At 51.3% G+C, this 25,691-nt stretch overlaps 1 protein-coding gene across 3 annotated transcripts in view; it reads right to left on the bottom strand.

Moving 5' to 3' along the window:
- The window catches only part of ASAP1 (ArfGAP with SH3 domain, ankyrin repeat and PH domain 1), a 328,169-nt gene that overhangs the window by 4,332 nt on the left and 298,146 nt on the right, over nucleotides 1-25,691 (bottom strand). For 2 of the 3 annotated variants that reach the window (XM_043879144.1, XM_043879146.1), the window contains 5 exons: nucleotides 19,155-19,325; nucleotides 11,648-11,717; nucleotides 9,254-9,312; nucleotides 2,329-2,810; nucleotides 454-576 (listed from right to left, as the gene is read on the bottom strand). In XM_043879144.1, the coding sequence (XP_043735079.1) occupies nucleotides 454-576; nucleotides 2,329-2,810; nucleotides 9,254-9,312; nucleotides 11,648-11,717; nucleotides 19,155-19,325 (905 nt within the window). The remainder of the gene's footprint in view (nucleotides 1-453; nucleotides 577-2,328; nucleotides 2,811-9,253; nucleotides 9,313-11,647; nucleotides 11,718-19,154; nucleotides 19,326-25,691) is intronic. The other variant, XM_043879145.1, reaches the window with a different exon arrangement.

Raw genomic sequence — 25,691 nt, 5'->3', positions numbered from 1 at the left:
GACTGCCTCTCCTTCCTGACACCTGGGCAGCAGGTTTTTAGTGGAAAAGGAGCTGTCACAGATGGTCTCCTCGAATCCCCCCCTGAAGTCATGTGAGGCAGGGATCCTCCTGACAGAGAACTGCAGGCTGGATGAAGATGGAACCTGAGGATGTGTGGTGGGGATGTGTGTGCATGCATGTATGTGTGTGCACACATGTGTGTACATGTGTGTGTGTGTGGTGGTGGTGGTGTTGAAGGGCAAGGCCTGAGCAGAGCTGGCTGGGCCAGTGTTGAATGAGCTTCAGTTTTGCATCTGAAAAGCCAGAAAGTACCTGTGGCCCACAGGCTGCCGTGTGACAAGGGTACCTTCCCGAGCCGGTTTCAAAGCTCCCGGCTAGGAGGCAGGCCAGGCACTGTCCTCCTGGCGCGTGTGCGGGCTGACCACGGACAGCGCCAAGTGGCTGGTACATACCCACCACTCCTGGTCCTCCTCCCCGGTGACCACGATCACCTCGCCCTCCGTGAAGGTCAGCTCATCATCGTTGTCCGCCTGGCAGTCGTAGATGGTCTTCACGCGCCTCACCTTGCTCTTCCCCTTCAAGAAAGCAGCGGGGTTTTAGCTCACAGGACAGACTGAAGGGAAAGGAGGACAGGCTGACCCTGGGCGAGTGGCTTCACCTCGCCGAGCCTCAGTTTCTCCCTGATGAAAGTGGGGAGCGCCCCCAGCCCTGGGTGCTCTCCAGACAGGAGGGCCCCCCTCCGCCCAGGGCAGCAGGGGAGCCCAGTGAGAGTGGGGAGGGGCGGGTAACCACTGATGACTTCCATCTGAGAGCAAACATCACGGGTAAGGGATCAAAATCCAGCTTCACCAGAAACAAGCGAAGTGCCCGGCCCCGCCCCGCCCCACGGCAGCCTGCACGGATGACAGCAGAATCTAAAAATGGTTTGGGGAAACATGATGTAAAGCAGACCAAACACATGCAGCATAGACACATTTCTCAGCCCCTCATGCAAAGCGCCGTGTCAGCATACACTGCTTAAACAGAGCAGGGGAGCCCGGGGCGGGGGCGGGGGCCTCCAGGCAGTTCCCCTAAACCTTTTAGTTTCTGACCCATGTTGATTCAAGCTTTTAGTTGTTAGATTTCCAGTTCTCTGCAAACAGGGAGATGGAAATAGAGAACTGACCTTCCAAAGGATGTTTCTGGCGCCTGGCTTATTAAATAATTAGGAATAAAAAAAAGCAAGCCGTCATGCTCAAAGCTTGGGGTCAAGTGCTTTTCTTCTTGGTTTGATGGTTTCTCCCTCACTCTCTCTGATGACCCACTTGCTTCTACAATTCCCCTCCCCGGGCTAAGCCAGAGCTCCCCGGGTCTGAGAAGCCGAGGGCTATGGCCAGTCGAGATCTTAAGTCTTTTCAGCTCTGACTCTGCGAGCAAACTGGAAGACCTGTGTGTGACCATTCATAACAGGGAGGGTTAAATGAGATAATAAAACAGGGAAGAGTGCAGTAGCCCAGGCTGGAACTGTGTACATCAAGGCCACGGGTGGTGCTCAGGCTTCTCAAGAGCCTGCTGAAGGGCAAGCCGCAGCCGCTGAACATGCTTGTGAGCTGCCACGCGGGAGAGGGTCGGTTTCACTATTCTCACCTTTCCTTTAGTACTGAAGGGACACACTTTTATCACAATGCTGCTTTATCACGGGAAGATGTGAGCAAGGCTTTTGGTCCCCCCGCTAACTGTGTTCCTTAAACCGGGGTGCTCCCATCCCTGTGGGGGTGTGGCGTGGGCAGGACAGACAACACATGTGCATCCTCCAGGGCTTCATTTTTCCAAAGAAATATTTTTGGGGGGGTGGGGAGGGAAAGGCATGTTTAAAGTAAAGAGGACATACAGAATAGAAGGCATGTTGTGAAAATGAAGGGCTGGGCGACTTCAAACCAAGCTACGTTGGTTGGTACACGTCTCTTTGGGCCATGAGCCCAACTCCTCCAGGAAGGTGCAGAGAGAAGCTGCGGTCTGAGACCGCTTCCCTGGACCCTGGGAAAGGAAAGTCTCCTGGTTCCAGGATCACAGACAAGAGCGACCACGTGCTGGGCGCTGCTTGTACTTCCCTGCATTTCATTGCCCATGAACCCAGGCAGCGTTCTAGCCCCTTTCCATGAAGGAGACCGAGGTTCAGGGCAGGCGAGGAGCCGGTCACGGCCCCGTGGTCACAGGGCAGGCAGGTCCTGACGCCTGTCTGCTGGGTCCACAGCCCGGTCTCAACCCCCGGGGCCCTGTGCCCCCCACGACACCTGACCCCAGGCCGGCTGGGTGGGCACGTGCCTGGGTTTACGAGCACCACTCACCGTGTTGATCTTCCTGGGCAGCGGCACAGGCGTCTCTGGCAGGGTGGGCGTGAGGTCATTGGTGTCCTCAGACACCTGCTTGGGGACGTTCGGGGACAGGTCCGCCGGGTGTGACTTGGGGGCGAGCTCCGGCGGTGGCTGGGCCTTGGGCGAGGCGTCTCCCGTCTGGGGTTTCGCCAGCAGCTCCCCCAGTTGTGGCTTGGGAGGCAGGTCCTTCACCTGGGGCTTGGGGGGCAAGTCTGCAAGCTGGGGCTTGGGGGGCAGGTCGCCCAGCTGCGGCTTGGGGGGCAGCTCGCCTGGCTTAGGTGGCAAGTCTCCGATGGGGGGTTTGGGAGCCAGTTCCGTGGGCTTCGGGGGCAGGTCCCCGGGTGGCGGCTTCTGTGGTAACTCTGCCAACTGGGACGACTTCTGGAAGATCTCAGGCGGGATGTTGGCTTTGTCAAGGGAGAGATGATGGCTGGTATCTGTTTTCCTTAGTGCCACTGCGGGAGGCGACCACAGAGAGGGGTCAGGAGCAGAACCCACCCTGAGGGAGCCCCCAGGCAGTCGCAGGCCCAGACCCCACATGAATTATTGGCCTGCTTTTTTTTTGCCTGCTTTTAAAACAAGGTGAAAGTTGGAAGCCTGGAGGCATCCACCTTACAATGGACGATCTTATGCCTCAGTTATATAAGAACAGGACATCCAAATGAACCCAGAAGTAAAAAAAAACAAAAACAAAAAAACACAACTATACACATGATAGATCCTCTGCAGAAGGGAATGGCAACTCACTCCAGTATTGTTGCCTCGAAAATTCCATGGACGGAGGATCCTGGTGGGCTACAGTCCACAGGGTCGCAAAGAGTTAAGACATGATTGAGTGACTAACACTCTCACTTTTTCTTTTTTTAAATTTATTTATTTTTTTTTAGGATGATTTTAAAAATTTTTAAAAATTTTTTATTTTTTTCATTTATTTTTATTAGTTGGAGGCTAATTACCTTACAATACTGAAGTGGGTCGTGTCATACATTGACAAGAATCAGCCATGGATACTCTCACTTTTTCATACACATAATACAGATTATAGAAAACTGAAAGGTGTAGAGTTAAAAGGAGAAGTTTTCCATAAGTCTACTGAGTAAATGTAGCCATTTGAAATACTTTGGTATAATTTCCTTCTGGGCTTTTCTATGTATTTTTCATAGATAAAACATCTATCTGCTCTTATCTATATACTGTTTTAGCAAGAGTATTCACCATGGTAATAAAAACTGGTCATTAGTACTAAGCATATACTTTTAATGCTGCATCCTATTCCGTTCTATAGTGGTATCATTCCAATTTCTCACGTTTCATATGATATACATACTGTGTAAGAGGGAGAAAGTTTCTCCTCTCACCACTCCCACCTACCACCCCTTTGAGGTCAACTCTGTTCCTTTTTAGTGGTGCCCATGCATGTATATATGAATTATCTTTAAAAACCTGGGACTACAACAAATACATTAAATGGGACTACAACACATACACTGCCTGCAACTTTGTTTCCCATATAATATATTCGGGAGAATTTCTGTTAACATAGGACTACAATACATACATTGGAGAAGGAAATGGCAACCCACTCAAGTATTCTCGCTTGCTCTAGTCCATGGGGTCGCAGAGTTGGATATGACTGAAAGACTCACACTCACTCACTCATACACACACACAACATACGTCTACAACTTTGGTTTTTTCCCATTTAAAATGCTTGGGAGAATTTCTATCGATAAGTCAGTTCCTCCTCCTCCTCTTTAACGGCTGTGTAGGACTCCATCGCTTGGAGATTCTGTGGTCTGAACCTTCGCACAGCTCTAACCAGTGGAACTTAGGACATGTCTCCAAGTTGGGCTCCACCCCTCAGTTCCTAGTTGTGTGACCCTGAGCAGGTTACAAACCCCCTCACCCTCCTCATCTCTAAAACACGAGCTGACATGACGAACATGCCAACAGGACGAGGTAGACTCTAGGTACAATATCAGAATATTATGGCGTATTATCACTGTTGCTGAGACAAAGCTCCTTGAGGCCTAGATTCACCAAGCGCATTGTATGTGCTCAGTGGGGACACAGCTGACTGAAGCACACTGAAGTAGCCAAACTAAGAACTGTATTCTAAAGACACAACACTCGGAGAGAGACTCCTAAAAAATTTTTTTTTAAAAGAAAAGACAAATCCCAGTATTGCAAACTGTCACGAGCTACACTGCAGCTGTTCCTGCTCGGGGCCTGCCCAGCCACGTCCCTTCCTAAGGAACTCAAATTCAAGGGCACCCTGCTCCCGGGCTGGCTGGTGAGCTTCAGCCGACGTGGCACAGTTCAGAAAGTGACAGCAGGCCCATCGGATTCCTCTCTTGGAAGTCAAGACCAGACTGGGGTAAACAAAAGTCTGAGTCAGGGGGTGATGGGGGAACAGCTGGGGGAAATCCCCCGAGGCAGAGGGGCTGAAAAGCCTAGCCCTGAGCCACACTTATGGGGGAACAGAAACTATGAGGAAGTGCTGGGCCACCCAAACAGGCAACTCCGGTTCTAGGAATTTATCCAAAAAAGGGATCAAAGCCAGGGCACGTGCCTGTGCCAGGGTGTTCAGCATGACGCTGTTTATAGTGAAAGAAAACTGTGAACTGGGTGGACGTGGAAGAGGACAGACTACTTAACACCGCCAGCTATCAGCTAACGGAGTACTGTGCAGCCAGTAAGAGTATAATTAATCTCATGGAAAGGGCTCTTGATTCACTGTATGACAAAAACCAGCTTAAACAGCGACATAAAAAAATCGTAGGAAAAAGACTGAAAGGGCTGACTAAGTTGCTTTATCCTGGGTGGCGAGACTTTGGGCGGTTTGTATTTTCTTTACACTTCTTTGCATTTTTAGTATCTACAACGAATATAGGTTAATTTTATACTACGAAGAAATATGAAAAGAGACACTCTCCCCTCTAAAGAAGTCTCTCCTCTGACTATTTTATTTCCAAGATGATTTTGTGTTTTCCCCTCTCTAATTCAAAGTCCTTTGTGAACTTCATTCTTTTTTTAAAAAAGTATTTATTTATTTATTTGTCTGTGCCAGGTCTTAAGTTTCATCATTTGACCTTAGTTGTGGCATTTGAGATTTTCCCTGACCCAAGGATCGAACTTGGACCCTCCACATTAGGAATGCGAAGCCTTAGCTACTGGACTACTAGCGAAGTGCCTAAGCTACATTCTTTTTTTTTCCCATTTATTTTTATTCGTTGGAGGCTAATTACAATATTGTAGTGGTTATTGCCATACATTGACATGAATCAGCCATGGATTTACATGTGTTCCCCATCCCGATCCCCCCTCCCGCCTCCCTCTCCATCCCATCCCTCTGGGTCTTCCCAATGCACCAGCCCTGAACACCCGTCTCATGCATCCAACCTGGGCTGGTGGTCTGTTTCACCCTTGATAGTATACCTGTTTCAATGTTGTTCTCTCTGAACATCCCACCCTCGCCTTCTCCCACAGAGTCCAAAAGTCTGTTCTGTCCATCTGTGTCTTTTTTTCTGTTTTGCATATAGGGTTATCGTTACCATCTTTTAAAATTCCATATATATGCGTTAGTATGCTAAGCTACATTCTTAACTCTGATGGGCAGAGAAGCAAATTTCCCCCCAAGCTGGACAACACAGACCACGCTGCTCGAGTGAGGACATCAAGAACGAGAGAGGAGTGAGAATTCTACCCCATCCCTGGAGCTTCCTTGGTGGTCCAGTGGTTAAGACACCACACTTCCACTGCAGGGGATGTGGGTTTGATCCCTGGTCGGGGAACTAGAATCCTGCATGCTGCATGGCACGGTCGAAAAATAAGAAAGAGACCCGGGGGGTTATGGTGCAGCTGGTTCATGCCGGCAAGGTTGGCTGGAAACAAACAGATTCGGCCCTTTGAACAGCAGCGTGACAGAGAGCTCAGGTGCTGAAACACTCTCCTGGACTGTGATGGTTCTGTTTCTGAGAACAGGCTCTAAGGACATAACTGAGAAGGAGGAGGAAGATGAAGAAAGAGCCCACATGCTCTCAGCTCATGTTTCCAACAAAAGGGGGCGCCAAGCAGAGGATGGCAGCTGCTCGATGGCAGAATCCTAAGTGGAAAAACCCAGGATGCAGGGCTGGACTTTCACTGTGATGACAACTAGGGAAGAATGTAAGGGACCAAGGCCTGCATCACAGCCCAACACTACCATGACTCTGTTCATATTGGAGAGCCCCCTGAAGTTTCTATACGACTGCCTTTTAAAACTCTTTAAACAAATGGCTCCATGCAGCGGTCCATCCCCAGCTGAGAAGGCTTTCACTAAGCCCTTTACAAGGAGCCCAAAGGATTCCCTGGTGGCTCAGACCGTAAAGAATCCACCTGCAAAGCAGGAGACCCAGGTTTGATCCCTGGGTTGGGCAGATCCCCTGGAGAAAGGAATGGCAACCCACTCCAGAATTTTTGCCTGGAGAGTCCCATGGACAGAGGATCCTAGAGGGCTACAGTCCATGGGGTTGCAAAGAGTTGGACATGACTGAGCAACTAACACTTTCAAAGGATTTAAAAAGTCAGTCATGTTTGGGAGGGAAAAAGAGTGCGGTGTGGTCAGGACGGTCCATGTGGAAGCGCCAGCGGGCGCCGGGGATAAGGATGGGTGGGCAGGAGAAGGCGCTGCGGCCTGTCCCTCTCAGTGTCACAGACACCCTGTGCCTCAGGCTGAGGAGGCTTAGAAACACACCGGGACTCTGCCTGCTTCCTGGGTGAGATGGACGCGCTGGATGGGAGGGGCAGGAGCCACTGATGGAACACGGAGCACCCTGGCTCTTCTGCTGGGGAAGACTGCAGGGCCAGGGTGGACGCAGGAAGACCAGGGAGGAGGCTGCAGAGTCCAGACAGGAGAGGACGGTCCGGGAGACCACGGTGAGAGGGGAGACCCGGGAGGATACAACCAACGGGGAACCAACAGTGTGTGTGGATGGAGGAGCGGCATGGGAGGAAGGAGCTGGGCTTCTCTCCTAGGTTTAAGATCCAATCACTTGGACCTGGACAATATCGCCTGTAACAGACGCTGGGCGAGGAACAGGTTTGGCTGGAGGGTGTGTGTGTGTGTCTGTGTGAACCTGGACGATATCGCTGTAACAGACAGGGACGCTGGGCGAGGAACAGGTTTGGCTGGAGGGTATGTGTGTGTGTGTGTCTGTGTGAACCTGGACGATATCGCTGTAACAGACAGGGACGCTGGGCGAGGAACAGGTTTGACTGGAGGGGGTGTGTGTGTGTGTGTGTGTGTGTGTCTCTGTGTGTGTGTGTGTCTGTGGGTACCTGGACGATATCGCTGTAACAGACAGGGACGCTGTGCGAGGAGTAGGTTTGGCTGGAGGGTGTGAGGGTGTGAGGGTGTGAGGGTGTGAGGGTGTGTGTGTGTGTGTGTGTGTGTGTGTGTGGGTGGGGGTGTGTGTGTGTGTGTGTGAAGGGTCTTCAAAATCTTAGGTTGAGAGGCTGTCAGACGTCTGAGCAGAGACACTCCAGTGGCAGGTGTGTGGGAGCTTAGATGTCGGAGGGACACTTGGCTGGGTATATGATATGGAGGCGCCGAGGTGGGTACCCCAGGGAAGGAGGGCAGATTCAGAAGAGAAGTGACCGTGCCTGAGCCAGTCTCTGGAGGCTGAGAACACGAGGGGCCTGCACACGAGGGGAGGGGCTGTCAGTGCCGTAAGAACAGGATGGTGTCCACGGGCCAAGTGCAGAAGACGGTAACCAGCTGGGCCAGAGGCTGCAGACAGGCCGAGCTTGATCACCGCCGACGGCCTGGTGGAGGGGTTTTAACAGAGACACACGAATGGAGCTCGGTGTGGAGGACCAGGAGCCGGCAGTCGGGTGGCTTGGCCCTCTCGACAGAAGAGCGCACGGCCGCCTGGGAGGGTTTGCCAGAGCCTGAGCTAGCAGCATCTGGTCGGGTCTCTTGATCCAGCTTTCAACTGACAGGAGATATTAGAGGACAGAGGAACATGCTAAATGACTACGTGGGGGTGCTGATCCGCAAAATCCAGCCTTTCTGAAGTATGATCTCACCCCGTCCTCATAAAACCTGGTGGAGTAGGTGTCCCGGCCCCGTTGACAGGTGAGGAATCTCAGGCTCAGTGAAGCTTCTGAGTCCCCTGCCCAGGCCTCACAGCTAGTAAGCAGGAGAGCCAGGACCAGTTCTGAGGTCTCTCTGATTTTGTTCCCAAGAGAAGAAATGGTACCTGGGGATACTAATGAGGGATCTTCTGAAAAAGCATTGGTTTTTCAGGAAAAGTTTGGTATTTGTTAATTACAAAACTTGAGCTTAAAGTATTTTTCTTCACTGAACAAATATTAATTACTTATCTCTTACATGTCAGCTGCTGCTCAAGGCCATTTGAGATAGAGCAGGGGTCAAAAGAGACAAACACCCCCGATCCCTTGGAGGATACAGTGACAGTATACTGCTGCTAAGTCACTTCGGTCGTGTCCGACTCTGTGCAACCCCATCCCTGGGATTCTCCAGGCAAGAACACTGGAGTGGGTTGCCATTTCCTTCTCCAATGCATAAAAGTGAAAAATGAAAGTGAAGTCGCTCGGTCAGGTCCAACTCTTCGCGACCCCATGGACTGCAGCCTACCAGGCTCCTCCATCCATGGGATTTTCCAGGCAAGAGTACTGGAGTGGGGTGCCATTGCCTTCTCCGACAGTGACAGTATAATTACATGTAAATATAAAAGAGAGGATGAGATGGTTAGATAGCATCACCGACTAAATGGACAAGAATTTGAGCAAACTCCGGTAGATATCTAGTGAAGGACAGGGAAGCCTGGTGAGCTGCTGTCTCTGTGGTCGCAAAGAGTCGGACAACAAACAGCATGAAAAAGAGAAATCTTACCTTTCTGAGGTAGTTTAGGAAGAACTCTTGGGCCAAGGGCAGTCTTTGCAGAACCGGTGCTAATGAATAAATAAGAATCATTTATGATCTCAGAAGGCTATAAAATCAATAGTGAAATAGCATTCAAGGAAATCACAGAAATTCACAGAATTATCTATCTAAAAATGCTTTCAACATTTCCCTAACAAAAGATTATAGTCCACTTGCCCGGATTTGAAGTTTGCCTGCCTTTCCCTGAGGATTATCTTTTTATTCCCAAGTCTGCAGAATGGAGTCCAGAGGGAAAGTAACAAAACCACCACCAACCCTCTAAGTGAAAAAGCCTAATCCCTCCTCTTTTTGACACCTTTCCCCGAAGGAACAGTGCTGATGGAAGCGCTGGGCACACTGCAGGTCCTGGGCCAAGTGCGCTGCTCTGAGGCAGCTCTTCTCATGTGACCCCACGATGTTACGCTTGTCACCCCCACCTGTAGCAGAGGAAACCAGAGCCCGTGCACCTCCAGTGACCTGTGGAAGCTTCCGGGTCTGACCAGCAACGGAGCTGGACATTCAGGCCCAGCTCCATTGGACTCCGGAGTCCTCACTTTTTCCTTGCACCAGAGCAAATGGCGTGGGTCTCAGGCCTTCAGGCTTTCCCTGAGTTGTTCCTCCTCTTGAACAATTTGTAAATGAGCAGAGGATCCGGGCAGCAGGCCCCAGGCACAGAAGCTGCCCCATGTCATCTGGTATCAGGGACTCCCCAAGCCCCTGCCACCACCAAGATGCCAGCACTGCAGGCGAAAACTCTCAGTGGGAATCCGCTCTTTCCCTTTAACAAGAGGCTGTGACTGTGTTCAGGGGACCCCGGGGGCCCTGAGCACCCAAACAGCACAGCATCTCAGTGCCAGACTTGTATCTGCCAAGAGCCCCTTCTATTACCTCGTTTATCCTCTGCTGTCCTCTGGTGGCCTAAGAACTGACTCCACCCCTCTTCTCTCTTAATTGCATTTAAAAGGACAGGAAAAGCCAAACCAACCAAAAAGAAAACAAAGAGTCCAATAAAGAAGATGAAATGCATGTGTCTTTCATCCTGGCCCACAAATCACTCCTGGTCTTCGGGGCTCTTTCCTTGGCTCCCTCAAAATTCTAAGGCCTCTGGGCTACTCGAGGCTAAGACTGGTGAGATCAAGCCACCCCTAAACCAGAAGCGTTTTGCCTTGAACACATCTGGTGCGTGTTTTGGCCTCAGCATCTTCACAGGGACGCATATCTGCCCATCACAGACGTGAACGCGATGCCTTCCTGGCCTGGGTACGGAAGCCAAGCTGGACACTTAGAAGCGCCTCACACAGGAGCCCTGGGGTGAACCTGGGCTTCTTCGTGTGCTGCGGGTGGTGCTATGTGCACATGTATGTAAGCGTGTGTGTACATGTCAGGGCTTGATTCCCTGTAAAAACCATCAGTGGGCACTTCCCCCACGTCAGACTCCCTCCCCTCGAAGACCCCCACCGGCCCTGGGGTTGAGAGCCCCCCGGGCAGTGTGTGTGGAGGGCGCTGAGCGCGAGGGGCAGGCAGAGTGTTGACTGAGGTGCCTGAGAACCCCCCGGATTGAGTCCCAGGGCCCCGCGTCCTCATCTACAAACCTGAGGGCAGCAGACTGAGCTACCTCACGGGCTCGTAAAGATGAAAACAAGGCGGAGGCATTAGAAGAAATGAGGATTTCGGCTTTCAGCTTTGAAAAACTTTGGAAGGCACCCCCCACGAACCAGCTAACTCCTCCTGCCTGAGCTTTTGGGTCAGGAAGTGGCTCCCTGTGTCCTTATCTGGGATCAAGTCTCTGGGGAAAAGCCTCTGTGCTGGGACTGGGTATACACTGTCCATAGAAACTCTTCCGAAGCATCTCATCTTGGTGAGAGGAGAGGAGAAAGGGATGCCTCTCCATTAGCCTAGCTTAAGGAACTCTTAGAAACAGGAGACTTGGAAAGAATTCTATTTTTATGTTTGAAAATCTCTAGGCTAATTGGATCTCCTTGAGGAGATCTTTTTACTCTCAGGTCTGCAGAATGGAGCTAAAAGAGAAAGTAACAAAACAAAATGACTTCATTAAAAACTGAAAATAAGAACTCATTCCAGCGTAGACTGTGCAATCCTCAGGAAAGTGTGGTCCATTTGCACCTGGAATCTGGACGGGGAGGCGCTGCTCCCCTGAAACACTGTCTGCAGACCCTGTTCGGGCCCTGAGAACTGTGTGCCAAGGTGGGCCATGCAAAGTGATGGAGGCTTTCAGGTTCCCATCACAGTCAGCATCAGCTGGCAAGCCCCACCTTGAGCAGACGGCCCTAAAGCTCACTTGTGTGTAACTGTCCACAGCGACCCTAAGCAACCCCCAGGGGAGCCCGTGTGGAGATGGCTCACCTTGACTGCTGGGACAGGCCCTCGAACTTGTTTGCGGTCTTACTGGACGATGACGGACCCACGTCGTTACCTGGGGGAGACAGGATTAAATGGACCAACGGCTGCAGGTCACATGGCTGCCAGAGGTCCCACACACAAATGCACTTGAGTTTCATTATTCCTTGGAAATGCCCTGAGAGCAACGTTAATAACAGCAACTGCTGTGTATTCAGCCCTGACTACGAGTGATGTACTATGCTAAGTACCTCGCAGTCATTACATCAGTGAGATACATATTATGGTGTGGGGGTGCTCGGTCATGCTCCACTCTTTGCGACCCCATGGACTGGAGCCCACCAGGCTCCTCTGTCCATGGGATTTCTCTGGAAGGAATACTGGAGAGGGTTGCCACTTCCTCCTCCAGGGGATCTTCCCAGGGACTGAACTCGTGTCTCCTGCACTGCAGGTGGATTCTTTACCTGCTGAGTCAGCGGGGAATCCCAGACACACTATTTGCCTTCCCGTTTACATAAGAAACAAAGAAGTAAAGCAGAGGCCAGGGTCAAGCAGCTGGTAAGGGTCAGAGCTGGGATGCGAAGCCAGGCAGCCCTCCTCCAGGGTCTGCAATGAATCCCCACCCGTGCCGCTCCCACCCCAGCCCCATAACCTACAGGACAGGGAGAGGCTGCCCGAGTGCTCAGATGGAACCTCTTGGACGGGAATGTAATGCCAGGAACATCGATGCATGAAGAATAGGGCCAGACTTTCAAATACATGTCTAGTTTAATGAGACACTCCTAACCATCAGTCTATTTCCACGACTCTGCAGCTTAACGCCGAAGGTCTTCCTTGGCAGCCTCTCAAGGCATCCTCCAAGTTGAGACTTCCTTTTTTTAAGGCAGGCGTTTCTTTTCAGAGTGGTGCTCAAATCTCACACTTTCAGACTTAAATGGGTCGTAACAATTAAAATGTCTAAGAAAGTTCTAGATGAGGGGAATACGCTGCCGCATCTGCTCATTCCTGCTCCAGGTAGAAAACACCCCAAGCCAGCGATTCTCACCCTTTGTGCATGAGCATGAGACCACCCGGGCTGCAGAAGGCCCCGCTCCGCTCGGGGCCACCCGCTCCGCTGTCTCACAGACAAGCCAGCACGTCGGGGGCTGTGGCCCGACACCGCAGCTCAAACGGCCGGAGTCCTCACTTCACCCTCTCCTCTGCCCACTTCCCAAGACGCCACGTGTTTTTACGCCTCTGTAACCTCGTCCCCTCTGTTCCTGCTCCCTGCAACACCTGTCCCCTCCCACTTGTGGTAAATTCCTCTGACACCTTAGAAAAGTCTCTGCAAAGTCGGACTCAGTCCCTTCATCTCCCGAGTGAGCCGATAACCATTAATCACAGAGGACGGTCAGGGTGCAGCTTATAGAGCCAGACAAGCCTGGCTCTGGATTCTAGGCATGTGCCTGACCAGCGGGCATGAGTTCTGATGACACTGCTTTTCCTACCGAGTCTCAGTTCCCTCCTGTACAAAAGAGGGATGACAGCTACCTCTCCACTAGGCGGCATGCGCATCACGGGAGAAAAACCACGGAGTGTGGTGAACGGGTCTGGACCATGGGGGCGTGACACGAAGGGGGATCGCTGTTCCAAGCTCTCTGATGCGATGTAATGAAAATGGTGATGATTTACTTCCTCAGCAGGTGAGCCCGTCACTGACAGGGGCGCTGCCCTGTCCGGCTCCGTGGCCCTGCTCTCCGACCCGGTGAACGCCCAGAGCTGCCTCAGGGTGCTGCTGAAGGAAATCGCAGCCCACAGAGCCGCCCCCAGCCTGGCTTCTCCCACTCCTTGGGGTTGAGGGTGGGCCTGGGGAAGGCATCTGAGGTTGGGCAGACAGGAATCCTGTCTTTCTCAGAGCCAGGCAAAGGCCACCTGCCATGCCTGGGAAGAGAAATGTGGCTTAGCAAAATTTCCAAAAATAGGAGAGCAAGGCTGGAGGGAGGAGGAGGAGCATGAGCATGGAAGCAGCTCAATCCTTCTCCCTCTTTCTGTGCAATCTGGGGAAGGACTGTGGTGCGCGCACAGATGTGCAGGAAGGGAGGGCGGCAGACAGACGCGGGGCAGGCAATTTAAGAAGCTGTGGCCAAGGACGTCCCTGGTGGTCCAGTGGTTAAGAATCTGCCTGTCAGTGCAGGGCACAATGGGTTCCATCCCTGGTCCGGGAAGATCCCACATGCCTCTGGGCAACTAAGCTTTTGAGCCACAACTACTGAAGCCCGTGTGCCATAAAGTCTGTGCTCTGCGACAAGAGAAGCCATCACCACAACTAGCGAGTTGCCCCCACTCACTGCACCTGGATAAAGCTCACGTACTGACCAGGACCCAGCATAGCCAAAAGTAAATAAACAAACAACAACAAACTCTGTGGCCAAGACTCGAGGTCACTTGGTATGGCTCAGCAGCTGTGGGCCAAGAGTGTGGAATGAGAGGAGGCGCCACCCAGCAGGGCCTGGCACACGGGCTCTAGGAGTCTTCTGGAAGAGTGGACACTCGTATGAGCCTCTGAGTCAGGAACGGATTCAGATCCCAGCTCTGAAGTTACTGGACTTGTGATCTTAGACAAGTCACTAGACCTCTGTGCTTCGATCTCGTCAGTTAACCCAGGACAATGATAGTCCCTATCTTACAGGACAGTTATGATTTAACTAGGATTGGCTGGTTTGATCTTCTTGCTGTCCAAGGGACTCTCCAGTAAATCCTAAAGGAAATCAATCCTGAATATCCACTGGAAGGACTGATGCTGAAGCTGAAGCTCCAATACTTTGGCTGCATGATGCGAAGAGCAGACTCACTGGAAAAGACCCTGATGATGGGAAAGATTGAAGGTGGGAGGAGAAGGGGACGACAGAGGACGAGATGGATGGATGGCATCACTGACTCGATGGACATGAGTTTGAGTGAACTCTAGGAGATAGTGAAGGACGGGGAAGCCTGGTGTGCTGCTATTTATGGAGTCGCAAGAAGTCAGACATGACTGAGCGAATGAACAACAAATGATGACTTAATACAAGAATGTATGAACAAATGTACAGGACCTGATAGCTGGTGAATAATCTATACACAGTAGTAGCCATTACTATTTCTAGAACTGCATGTAAAATGGGGTTGGGGTGGCAGGGGCAGCCGAGTTGAGAATATATTGGGAAATCCAAGAAAAAGGAAAGAATCAGAAGTATCCACCCAAAGGCTCTCTTACAAGCCAATGCTACTTCCAATAAGTACATGTGGGCGTCACGGATCAGAAATTTCAAATACTGACTCTTTCACCTGGAAGTTCTGGCCTTGAAACAGGAGAAGTGAATCAATTTTGGCTATAGCTTTTCATTCATTATCTATCCATTATGTTTTCCATTAAAAAAAAAAAAAAGGAAGCTTGGGGAGGATGGGGACCCAGGAAGTAGGGGGAGAAAAGGAAGTGAATAGACCTTTCTAAGTCCTGGAAGCTAAAGACAAGGAATTAAAGTAATTCCCAGAGGTCACTTAGGCAAGAACTGGTGGAACACGGTCAGAACTCGGGCTTCTGGAAAGTTCATTCAGTTCACGTTATGGTTCCCCAGGATGTGGCCCTGTAAACACTCCCGTGAATACCTGACAGAGGTCCCAGGGGAGGCTGATCACAGGCAGCAATTACAAGGATCTCACGTTCGAGAAGAGTTTACTATTATGGCCACCACCAACTGGATAACCGGCTGCACTGTCTTCTGTGCTCTCGCCTGTGAGAACCTCAGGGTCAGATCCGTGGTCTATTTCCAGTCACCGCATGCGCCCCTGTGCTGTGCCTTTAGTGACGACATCACACTCCTGGCCTTCATTTTACTTTGCTACCTTATTCTCCCTTTGTCCTCATTTCCTTACTAATTTAATTTGTGTTAAAATGTGTTGGTCTCTTAGAGAACAGGTTATAACCAGCTTATTTTATCTCCGAAGGCGAGGTTTAACGACAAGCCACCTCAAAAATCAACAGTCCCTGCAAAAACCCGATTCTGCCCACAGGCCTGGCTGTCTTCTGATCAAAATCCTGCCTTCGCCATCTCCCCAGTGATGGCTGAACTCATCGCGTGGCGGGACTGCAGTCACGTGACACCTGGGATATCTGGATGCTGTGGATCCAGTGGGGAGAAAGCCTGGGGCGACCTCCCCAAAGATCAGGGCTCCACGCTGCAGGGGCGGGGCGGCACAGGCAGGTGGAGGGTGTCCGCCTGCCGGGGTCCCTTCTCCCCAACGCCATTCACAGCTAGAGGAACAACTGCTGAGACAGAAGAACGGCCACAGCGATCGGGCTACGAGCAGAACTCAGCTGAGCACCGAGGGGGAAAGGGCCATGGGCTCTCCCAGCCACAGGGGATGCCCTCTCACCAGCCGGGAGGACCTGGGCAGGGCACCGAGCCTTTCTGAATCTCAGTGTCCTTACAGTCCAGACCCCCATGTCCTACTCTGTGAAACTGTGCCGAAGAATCCTACGAGGGCTATTAACAGCCCCATTTTACAGCTGGAGAAACTGAGGTAGGAAGTAAACCAAATAGAACCACTGAAAGCCACAGGGCTATAGGTGGTAGAGACGGATCAGAACCCAGGCAGGGTGACACAGGTCCATACCGGAACTCCGGAGACAGAAAAAGCTCGTGCCTCCATAAAGCGTTCATATCATGCTAAGAAAGGCAGAGCAGCCAGCAGGACCACCCTGTGATAATCCCAACGCCAGGAGGGGCAGAGGGTGGGCAGGTGGGGCCCGGCGAGGGCTCAGGGGCTGTGCTACCCACTCCGCACGCCCACCGCCCCCCACCCCCCGGCCCTGACAGATCTCAGACAGTCCAGAAGCCCTCACCCTCAGGGGCTGGGAGGAGAAGGGGACTTTAGGGGAACATAAGCGCACTGGAAAGTGAAAGTGATGCTTTCCAACTGTGAGATGGTTGGGATGGCATCATCGACTCAATGGACATGAGTCTGAGCGAACTCCGGGAGGTAGCGAAGGACAGGGAAGCCTGGCGTGCTGCAGTCCACGGGGTCACCGAGTCAGACACAACTGAACAATAGCAACAAACAGCACTGGGAAGACGGGCTCCCGGAGGGAGGCTGCAGGCGCCGTGAGCGCGCCCTGGGAACCTGACACCCCGTGTGCTTTATTTACAGGAGTCTGGCCCTGCCTTCAGCTTCTGGACCACGGCGTCAGCAGGAGACAGGCAGAGATAAAACCTGTGGGGATGACAACATAAAGCATGTGGCCCGAGTTAAGAGTCGCTTCAGCGTGCCTGGTGAGAGGCCTGTCACTGACCTGAGCCTACATGTGTCTGCAAGAAGGTCTCCCCTATGTGCACACACACGTCAGATAGACGGCCCGATGGTCACGGAATGACCACCTGGGGTCGTCTGCGACATGGACAGTCGTCACTTTTGTACGGACAGGTTCTGTCTTTGTCCCTGGAGGCGGGTGGTAGGCGAGTGGCTCTGGCAGGTGGTGATGGGTGGGGAGGGCAGATGACTGCTCGCAGCCCAAAGTTTTCAAAGCTCGAAGGCTCCCTCCTGCTCACTGTCCAGGACACTGACTCTGTCTCATAAAGGGGGAACCTTGTTCTTAGTGAAAAATGCCCCTCGTCCCCAACAAAACCACCAAAACCAAAACCAAACAAGATGAACGGCAGCTGCGAGTCCCGCTGCTCAGTCAGGTGGAAGGAACCTATGAGAGAGATGATTCTTCAGCCAGAAAACAGAGATGTAGTAAATTTCAACTGCAGACCAATGGAGTAAGGCATGATAAACTTCATGGAGAAATAAGAGAACGTGAATGAACAACAGGATCAAAGCTTAATGAGATTCACAAAGAAGGTTAATCGGAGATTCGTGGTAGGAACGCTTGCAGGAAACTCGTGACCGTCAGTGGGACGCTATCTGGGGCAAGGTCCTTTTGGATGAACCCTGGGGACTCCTGAAGGCCCTGGGGTGAGGGGTGGGGGAGTCTCGGGCAGCCTCAGGGACCTGTGTGTTGCTGATGGGTGCCTGGGCGGTGCCCTTCAAGGCTCCCCCAGCTCGTCTCACTGGGAACTGACTACTCAACACCCGCTGCGAAGTCCCCGAGAAGCCTCCCCACGCAGCTGGACGCCCCGGTCCAGCATTTCCACAGTTTGGCTCATAGGGCAGCCTGGCGGTGAAGAACACACTGCCCACGCATTCCCACTCATCTCCATCCTGGAGCACGCGTGTGCAGAGGCCCAGACCCCAGGCACGAGGCGAGGAGAGTGGAGGGCTGAGCACAGACAGCCCACCTGCGCCGGGGCATTCCAAGCCACGTGCAGCTCACGCGTGTGCCAGTCTGCAGACGGCAGCATGGCTGTTCCCCAAAGCTCCCCAAGTTTGGAACACTTAATGCCTTTAATGATGGCCTTTCCTGGGGATCAGCTGGTAAGCAGACTGCCTGCAATGCAGGAGACCTGGGTTTGATCCCTGGGTTGGGATGAGCCCCTGAGGAGGAGATGGCAACCCACTCCAGTATTCTTGCTTGGGAAATCCCATGGACAGCGGAGCCTGGTGGGCTACAGCCCACGCGGTCACAAAGAGTCGAACACGACTTGGCGACTAAACTGCCAAATCACCAATGCCTTTAAAAGCGTTCAGCTGAGTTCCCTATCGGTTGCAATGAGAAACAAACAAAAAAGCCACAAGGCGACACGCTGGAAGGGGGAGGTGGGACCTGTAAACCCGCAGAGCCAGGGCCCCAGGGAACGCCTGGCTCTTGACTGAAGTTGGTGGCAGGCTGGCAAACTAAAAAGGCAGATGGAGCTGGAAATGGCGCTCCTCGTGGATGGAAATATGCTATCCGCCATCAGTTGTCACAGAAATGGTAAGTTACTGACTCTGGGTGGGTTTATTTATTCTCCAGCGATTATTGACTACCTGGCTTGATTCTAGGCTCCGTGGACACAGAAGAGAACCAGATAGACAAGGGCCCTGCTCTCACAGAGACCAAAACACCAAACACATATAATAAAACATTCTTGTGTCGGCGGAGATCCGGGCCTGGAGGGAAACGGGGATGGGGGCTCCCTTAGAGGGGACAGCCAGGCTTGAGAAGGACGAGAAGGAGCCAGGCTTTCAAGCCCACAACAGAGCTGCAGGGAGGAGATGGCCCCAGGAGGCAAAGAGCCTGGAGGGCCCAGAAGTGAAAGCAGAGCAGTGAGGCTGAGAGCAGGGGGAAGGGGGCTGGGAGAGACAGGAGCCTGACCACCGAGGCCCTGGCGGGTGTCTGGTGCACAAGAAACGCTCAGCACCTTATCATCATTGAGCTTTCTAAGTGGTGACAGAAATATTTTCCCAAACGTTTCTTGGCCATAGGAGGCTGCGCGATCACACGTGTCTAAGCCCTGGCCCAGCGTGGGTGCGGGCTCCTCCGTCTGCTGAGCGTGCTAAGTGCCCACTGCCCCCCGAGCCCCGTGGCGGCCCGACCCCAGGCAGCCTGGGCCCTGACTTGAGGATGACTTACCCCAAGGAACTGCGCCTTTGTTTGGGGGCCCGTGAGGTAGTGGGCTGGGAGGGTCGGACAGGGTTCTCTTGTGTCCGGGTGGTGGGGGAGGAGGCCGCTTCTTGGACAGGGTGGAGCTGCCACTAGAGGTCTGGGTGCTTAGAGGGAGTGTTGAAGGTGGGCCAGGTGGACCTGGAAAGGAATCGAACGGGGCAGGAAGGTTAATCTCGGTCTCGCAGACAGAACAGCCCGTATGCGGTTACTCCCGAGCACAGAATGTGGTATGATACAGAGAGACGGAAGCAGGAGCCTGTGGATGGCCCAGTCCATCCACCCTGTGACCCACGAGAAGGGTTTTAAAAAATTGCTGGTAAAAAAATTAAAAAGGAGAATAATTGCTGTTAAGAAACAAAACGTCAGTCAACATGGAATGCCACTGGGTTTACATCCTCATTCAGGTGCAATGCAAAAAACCCATTTCAAACCAATAAACACTGGAACCACTGCAAAACCTACTGAGGAAGAAGACGCACAGCACTGCCAGCAACGTCAATGGAGAGAAGAGCAAAGAACCGACGAAACCTCCAAGCGGCCTCAGACCAGGGTTTTCTCTCCACTGCAACTGCTTCTTCCAGTCAGCAGACTTGGCCAGAAGTTTTTTTTTTTTTTCCTCTTTTCTGATGACTTTTATAAATAATGAAAGCTCTAATGTAAAGGGTTGCATGGAAAAAAGGGAAACACAAAAACCCTCTTCTCCCCTCCAATTCCAATTTCTAACCTGTCCTGGTAATCACAAAGGTGCAAAGTGTTATTTGCTTATTCATGTCCTATGCAACCCTGTAGACTGTAGCCCACCAAGGTTCCTCTGTCCATGGGATTCTCCAGGCAAGAATAGTGGAATGGGTTGCCATTTCTTTCTCCATGGGATCTTCCTGTCCCAGGGATCAAACCTGGGTCTTTGGCATTGCAGACAGACTCTTTACTGGCTGAGCCACTAGGGAAACCCCAGAAATCATAAACCATCTATTATACTGCAAGCTTGAATAAATTGTTTAAGCTTCACTGATTTCTAAAGGTTTTTAAAATTGTTTTAAACACCCTAATTTTATTTTTTAAATTGGAGCATGATTGTTTTACGGCTGCGTTAGTTTCTGCTGTAGAACAATGTGAATCTGCTGTATGTGTGTATATATCCCCTCCCTTTCCAGTCAACGTTTTTAAAAAGATTCCACTTTCTCTAGAGGTAATGACAGGATAGCAATAATGATACTAATATCACACACAGACACACACGCACACAAACCATTACTACCATTTCTAATGTTTTTAGGAAAAGAAAGGGATTTTTAAGTAGTATATATGCTGTTAATTTTATTTCAAGTGACACTGAAGTGGCTGCTGTGTGCCTGGGCACCTGGGTGACGCTGGGCACCTTGACAAACCTCTCTTCGTGATTATTACCAGGTATATGATTTAACTAAACAACAGTTTGCACAAACACTGAAAGAAGAAAAAAAGGAAAGAAATGAAAAAAGCTAAGGACACTGCCACCTCAAATGTTTAAGGCAGGAGGGTAGGTACCCGGTGCCCCAGAGAGGCTCCAAAAGAGCCTTCTATATTCCACGTATTAAAAGAGAAGCTTAATTACTGCTGGCCTCCTTCCTCGGAAAACAAGCTCTGCTGTATCCCATTATCAATTATGGTCAGTACCAACACAGACTTAAACCCCTGTCTTTCAGAGATAGTCTTGTCTTGAAGTAAATACTGCTCAGCTTAGGAAAACGGTCATTTGCTTTAGGATGACATGACCCTGTGGCTGTAGCATTTATTCTCAGTCCTACTGACAGATATGTGATGGAAGTCTGTTACCCCAGAGCAATGCCTAATTATGACACCAGTCACTGCCGTTTCAGAAACGATTTTATTTTTGCAACAATACAGGCATTGTTACTTTAGCCTTGGGTTTGCATAGGGCATCTCAGTTTTTGAAATATGTTCCTATATGGTGTTCCCCTCAATTTTCATAACAACTCTGTGAGGCATGTGGGTCAGGTATCGTTCTTGTTGCTAAGTTGTATCCAACTCTTTTGTGACCCCATGGATTGTAGCCCACCAGGCTCCTCTGTCCATGGGACTCTCCAGGCAAGAATACTGGAGTGGGTTGCCATTTCCTTCTCCAGGGGATCTTCCCAATCCCGGGATTGAACCCACTTCTCCTACACTGACAGGTGGATTCTTTACCACTGAGCCACCTGGGAAGCCTGGGGTCAGGTATCACTGGCCACATTTCGCAGCTAGGAAAGTGGAGCTGGAGTGATAAAGGTTAGGTAGCCGAGAGGGGCTCGGCTGGACCACGATGCAGGTCTCTGGGGCTGGCAAGGGCTCGGCCTGTCCTAAAAGCCAGGCCAGCATTTTCTGGGCTCAGCACACGTTGATGCAAACGGCAACAACAACGCTCGGTACTAGGAAGTGTAACTTTCCTCTTGGAAATAGATGGAGAATAGATAATAGACAATGGTGAGATTCTCCAGCGGCTCGTCTTTAGTGCCACCTAGGGACTTCTCGATGTAGCGCATCTGAAAGGCCATTCAATGGGTTCCAAATCCTGCCTGGAAACACAGACGGCCAATGGGGCCATGTCTCTGGGCAGAGCGCTCTGTGTACGTGATTTTAGGAGGGAGCAAACCAGAGCAGTCCTGCAACCAACCACAAACCAAGCAAAATCAAGCTTTCTGAATCATCATGTTAAAAATGTAGGGGTTCATGTTCCCTTCATCACGTCATCAGGCTGCCTTGCCTCACTTTCTTCACATCGGCTGCCACAGTCTCTAATTATTCCTTTTCTGCTTGCTTGTCACGGCCTCCTTCCCCACCATGCTGCAGGTTCTATCGAGGTCAGGCTTTTCTCTGGCCTGGTAAGATGAATTTAATAATGCAGTGTCGAATAAATGGATGAATAAATTGCTACTTCTCTTGTTTTAAGGCTAGTGATCCTTAGGGAAGATAGAATGTCTCACTTAGGGAGACAGAGCAGAAACCAGGGAGAGAGGGGACCTAGTGAGGGTGGCTAGAAGTTCGAAGAGAAACATTCAATGCTGTAATCTACCTTCACAGAAAACACACATACCCAGATCCACCTACCGTTCTGGTACAGAAGCCACAGAAAGGAAGGTGCCACTGAATCTTCCCGACTGGTAGGTTATGAGTTAAAAAAGGATGAAAAACATTATATCAGACCCCAGGGAAGCAGACAAAAATTTTTCAAGTTGTAAAGAGCTCAAAAGATTTCCAAAATGAGTAACTCATCTTTAGGCACTGAAAACGATGTTTTAAGTGAAATAAACCTGAGGACTGGCCCAGTCAGGAAAGAAGCAATTCCTGCAGGGTAAAGAAAGCTAAAACAGGGACTTCCCCTGGTGGTCTAGTGGCTAAGACTCCACACTCCCAAAGCAGGAGGCCTAGGTTCGATCCCTGGTCAGGGAACTAGACCCCACATGCCACAACTAAGCCTGGTACAGCCAAATAAATAAATAAAATATATATTAAAAAAAAAAAAGGAAGCTGAAACAAAAGAGAACAGGAAAGAGTAGACACAGCATCAAACATACTCAAAAGGGAGGCAAGATTAACAGGTGGGGAGGGGAGGGACTTGGGCAGCCGAGGCATGTGGGAATAGGCAGAAAACACCCTAAACCACAGGGCCCACTAACATTGGCTATTATGTCAAATTATCTGCCAACACTTTTCTTAAAAATATGGGTCTAGACTTACAAAGTTGCTATAAATAACGCTGAGGTTACATTATTAGAAAGGCTTTCACGAGGAGGCAGGGTGTAGCGCAGCTCTTGCTGGGGGTCCGCGTGGGTGGGCTGTGGTCCTGCGTTGCCAACGGCCTCTTGGGTCTCCTGTCTGTTGGACACTCTTCCCGTGCCTTCAACTTGAGCGGCCCCCCTGGACACGCCCTGAGCTGTGCTGCCGAGAGCTTCTCCCGGTCATCAGCTCGGGGAGGCCCCTCACGGAGGCCGACACGTGGCCAGGGCTTGGGAAGCTCACCAGCCTGGTGATGCTGTGTATCTCAGAAGCCACGGTACCCCCTGCGGTCCCTCCACCTCAGCGTCTGTCAAGGGCCAGCTCCAGTGTGACCTTATCCAGAAGCCTGCTCTAACCCTCCTGTGCCCTGGAGCAACTGCGGCTATGAATATTTCTGCACACACAGGCTGACTGGTACTGCACACTCTCTACCCAGCATCAGACCCACACTGTCTCCTCCCCAGGCTGGAAGCCTCCTCAGGGCAAGGGCCACACTGTCCTCCCCTCTCTCAGTGCCCGGCATGTTCTGGGCACAGCCTACGGACAAAATTCACGGTATAAGTCGGGAGGATTCTTCCTCAGTGTCCTTGTATCTTTGAAAAGAAAGTGAAAGTCACTCAGTTGTGTCTGACTCCTTGTGACCCCATGGACTATAGGCCATGGAATTTTCTAGGCCAGAATACTGGAGTGGGTAGCCCTTCCTTTCTCCAGGGGATGTTTCCAACCCAGGGATCGAACCCATGTCTCCTGCACCGTAGGCAGATTCTTTACCAACTGAGCTATCAGGGAAGCCCTTGTACCTCTGGTTCTTAATAAAACAGAGAACCCAGAGGCCCCCCATGCTAGGAGACCAAAGGTACACCTCTGAAATTTCAATTTAAAGAAAAACCTAGAAGGTGACTTTAAAAATTAACCTGACAGTTTTGGGCAGAAAACTGTCTATAGAAGTATAATATATATATTCTAACATGCCATATGTGTTAATGACAGGAGCTAATGACAGAGTTATACAGACAACTCTGGACAACGCGAATGAAAAATTTAGCATTTTCTTTTTTTAAAATTTAGCACTGTCTAATGGTTTTCACAGTATGGAGCTTCAAAGAGAGGAGAGTTTACATCACTTAAAACATAGGTAAAGATGCACTATCTTCATTTAGAGAACTGTCTGTGTACAAGGAAGAAGCTACAAACACCTCCTCGCTCAGAAGGGGAAACGGAGGCAGAGTGCGGTGGAGGGAGCGTGTGGAGAAACCATGGTGGGTCAGCCGTGGAGCCGGCGCGGTCCCAACACGGCGGCGAGACGCTGTGAAGGACCCAGCATCACAGGACACGCGAGAGCTGTTCACGTCTCCTTCAACCTCCTTCCGGGAATATTAAGAGCAAAGAGCCAAACTCAAGGGGCTCAGGGTTGGCTCCGTAACGCTTCCTCAAACATACTTCTATGCAAGACGCACAGCAAGGACTTCCTTTCCACGCCCTGGCAGTCAGGCGGCCGGGCTGGCCAGCCTGCGCCAGTGACCACGGCCCAGGGTGGGAATGACAGAGGTGCTCTCGGCCAGCGCAAGGTGACACATGTGATGCTTTAAAAAGGAGCGAGAGAGACTGAAAAAAACAGGCCACAAAAATCTCCCATCCCACAATGCCCACCCCCAACCAAAACCTAGAAAATTCAACTGGAATGAAGGACAGTGGTCCCTGGGAAGTATCAAAATCAAGCCTTTCAAGTTGCTATCTTCCTATGAGATTAAAAAAAAAAATCCCGGGGAAACTTAACAGTCATCAGCATATGAATCATGTCCCTCTGGGGGAAAACATCTCCTAGGCTCCCTGACTCACACTCTGAGGGTGGTCGGCCACCTTCAGACCCCTGGGGGGCGGTCTCCTCCCTGGCCACCCCTCTCTGTTGCCACAGACCTCAAAAGAGAGTCAGAGAAATGGTGTAAAAGGCTTAAACAACTGAGTGTGGGCATAAACATCCTGCAGGCGAACTGTCTATCACATTCAGCAGATCAACTGTCTGTCACGCCCCCAGGACATCTGGGTTAGTTTTCTGAGTATCCCCGTCCTTGCTCTGGCCACACATTTCTGGGATGTGCTTTCATTGATTCCGCTGTTGTTTATTCATGCAACAAGCGCTGACGGAGCACACCTGTGCAGGGGATGCAGGGACAGCTCACTCACAGCATCCCTGCAGGAGCGGAGGGGGGAGTGGATGGGAGACTTCCTCCACCCTTTCTTCAAACCTGCAGCGGCACCCGCAGCTGCCCCGATGGCCAGCTCACCCCTCTCTCGTCCACTGGAGCCCGAGCTCCACCCTTTGCTACCTTCCCAGGACCCGGGACACTTGCAGAACTGAACATCTGCAGCAGGACCAAATAGGCTGTCGTGCTACATACTGAAGGCCCACGCTGTGCCAGTCACTTTGTGAATATGACTTCACACTCTAAGCAAGGACCCCGCCAGACGCCCAATCCTGAGTTTTCAGACGAAGAGCCTGAAACTCGGCAAGGTGAGCTGAATGTGAGAAGGAGCAGGGCGGGGCACGCTTAGCACTTGAGAACGCCACGCAAACACGATCACTTTCCTTCCCACACGTAAGGGCACGTGAGCCAAGCTGACCGCAAGAAGCGGCTCCTGTTTCGAATCCTTTCTACAAGTCACGGGTGGGCCGGGCTTCTTGTCTCTCTCCAGCTCGGAATCTGATGTCCTGCTGTGAACGGCCTGGAAGAACACTCCTGATTTTAG

This window comes from Cervus elaphus, chromosome 21, assembly GCF_910594005.1.
Source record: "Cervus elaphus chromosome 21, mCerEla1.1, whole genome shotgun sequence".
Taxonomy (NCBI): Eukaryota; Metazoa; Chordata; class Mammalia; order Artiodactyla; family Cervidae; genus Cervus; species Cervus elaphus.
The sequence above is the reverse complement of the archived record's forward strand: the minus strand, read 5'-3'. Positions and strand labels throughout refer to the sequence as shown.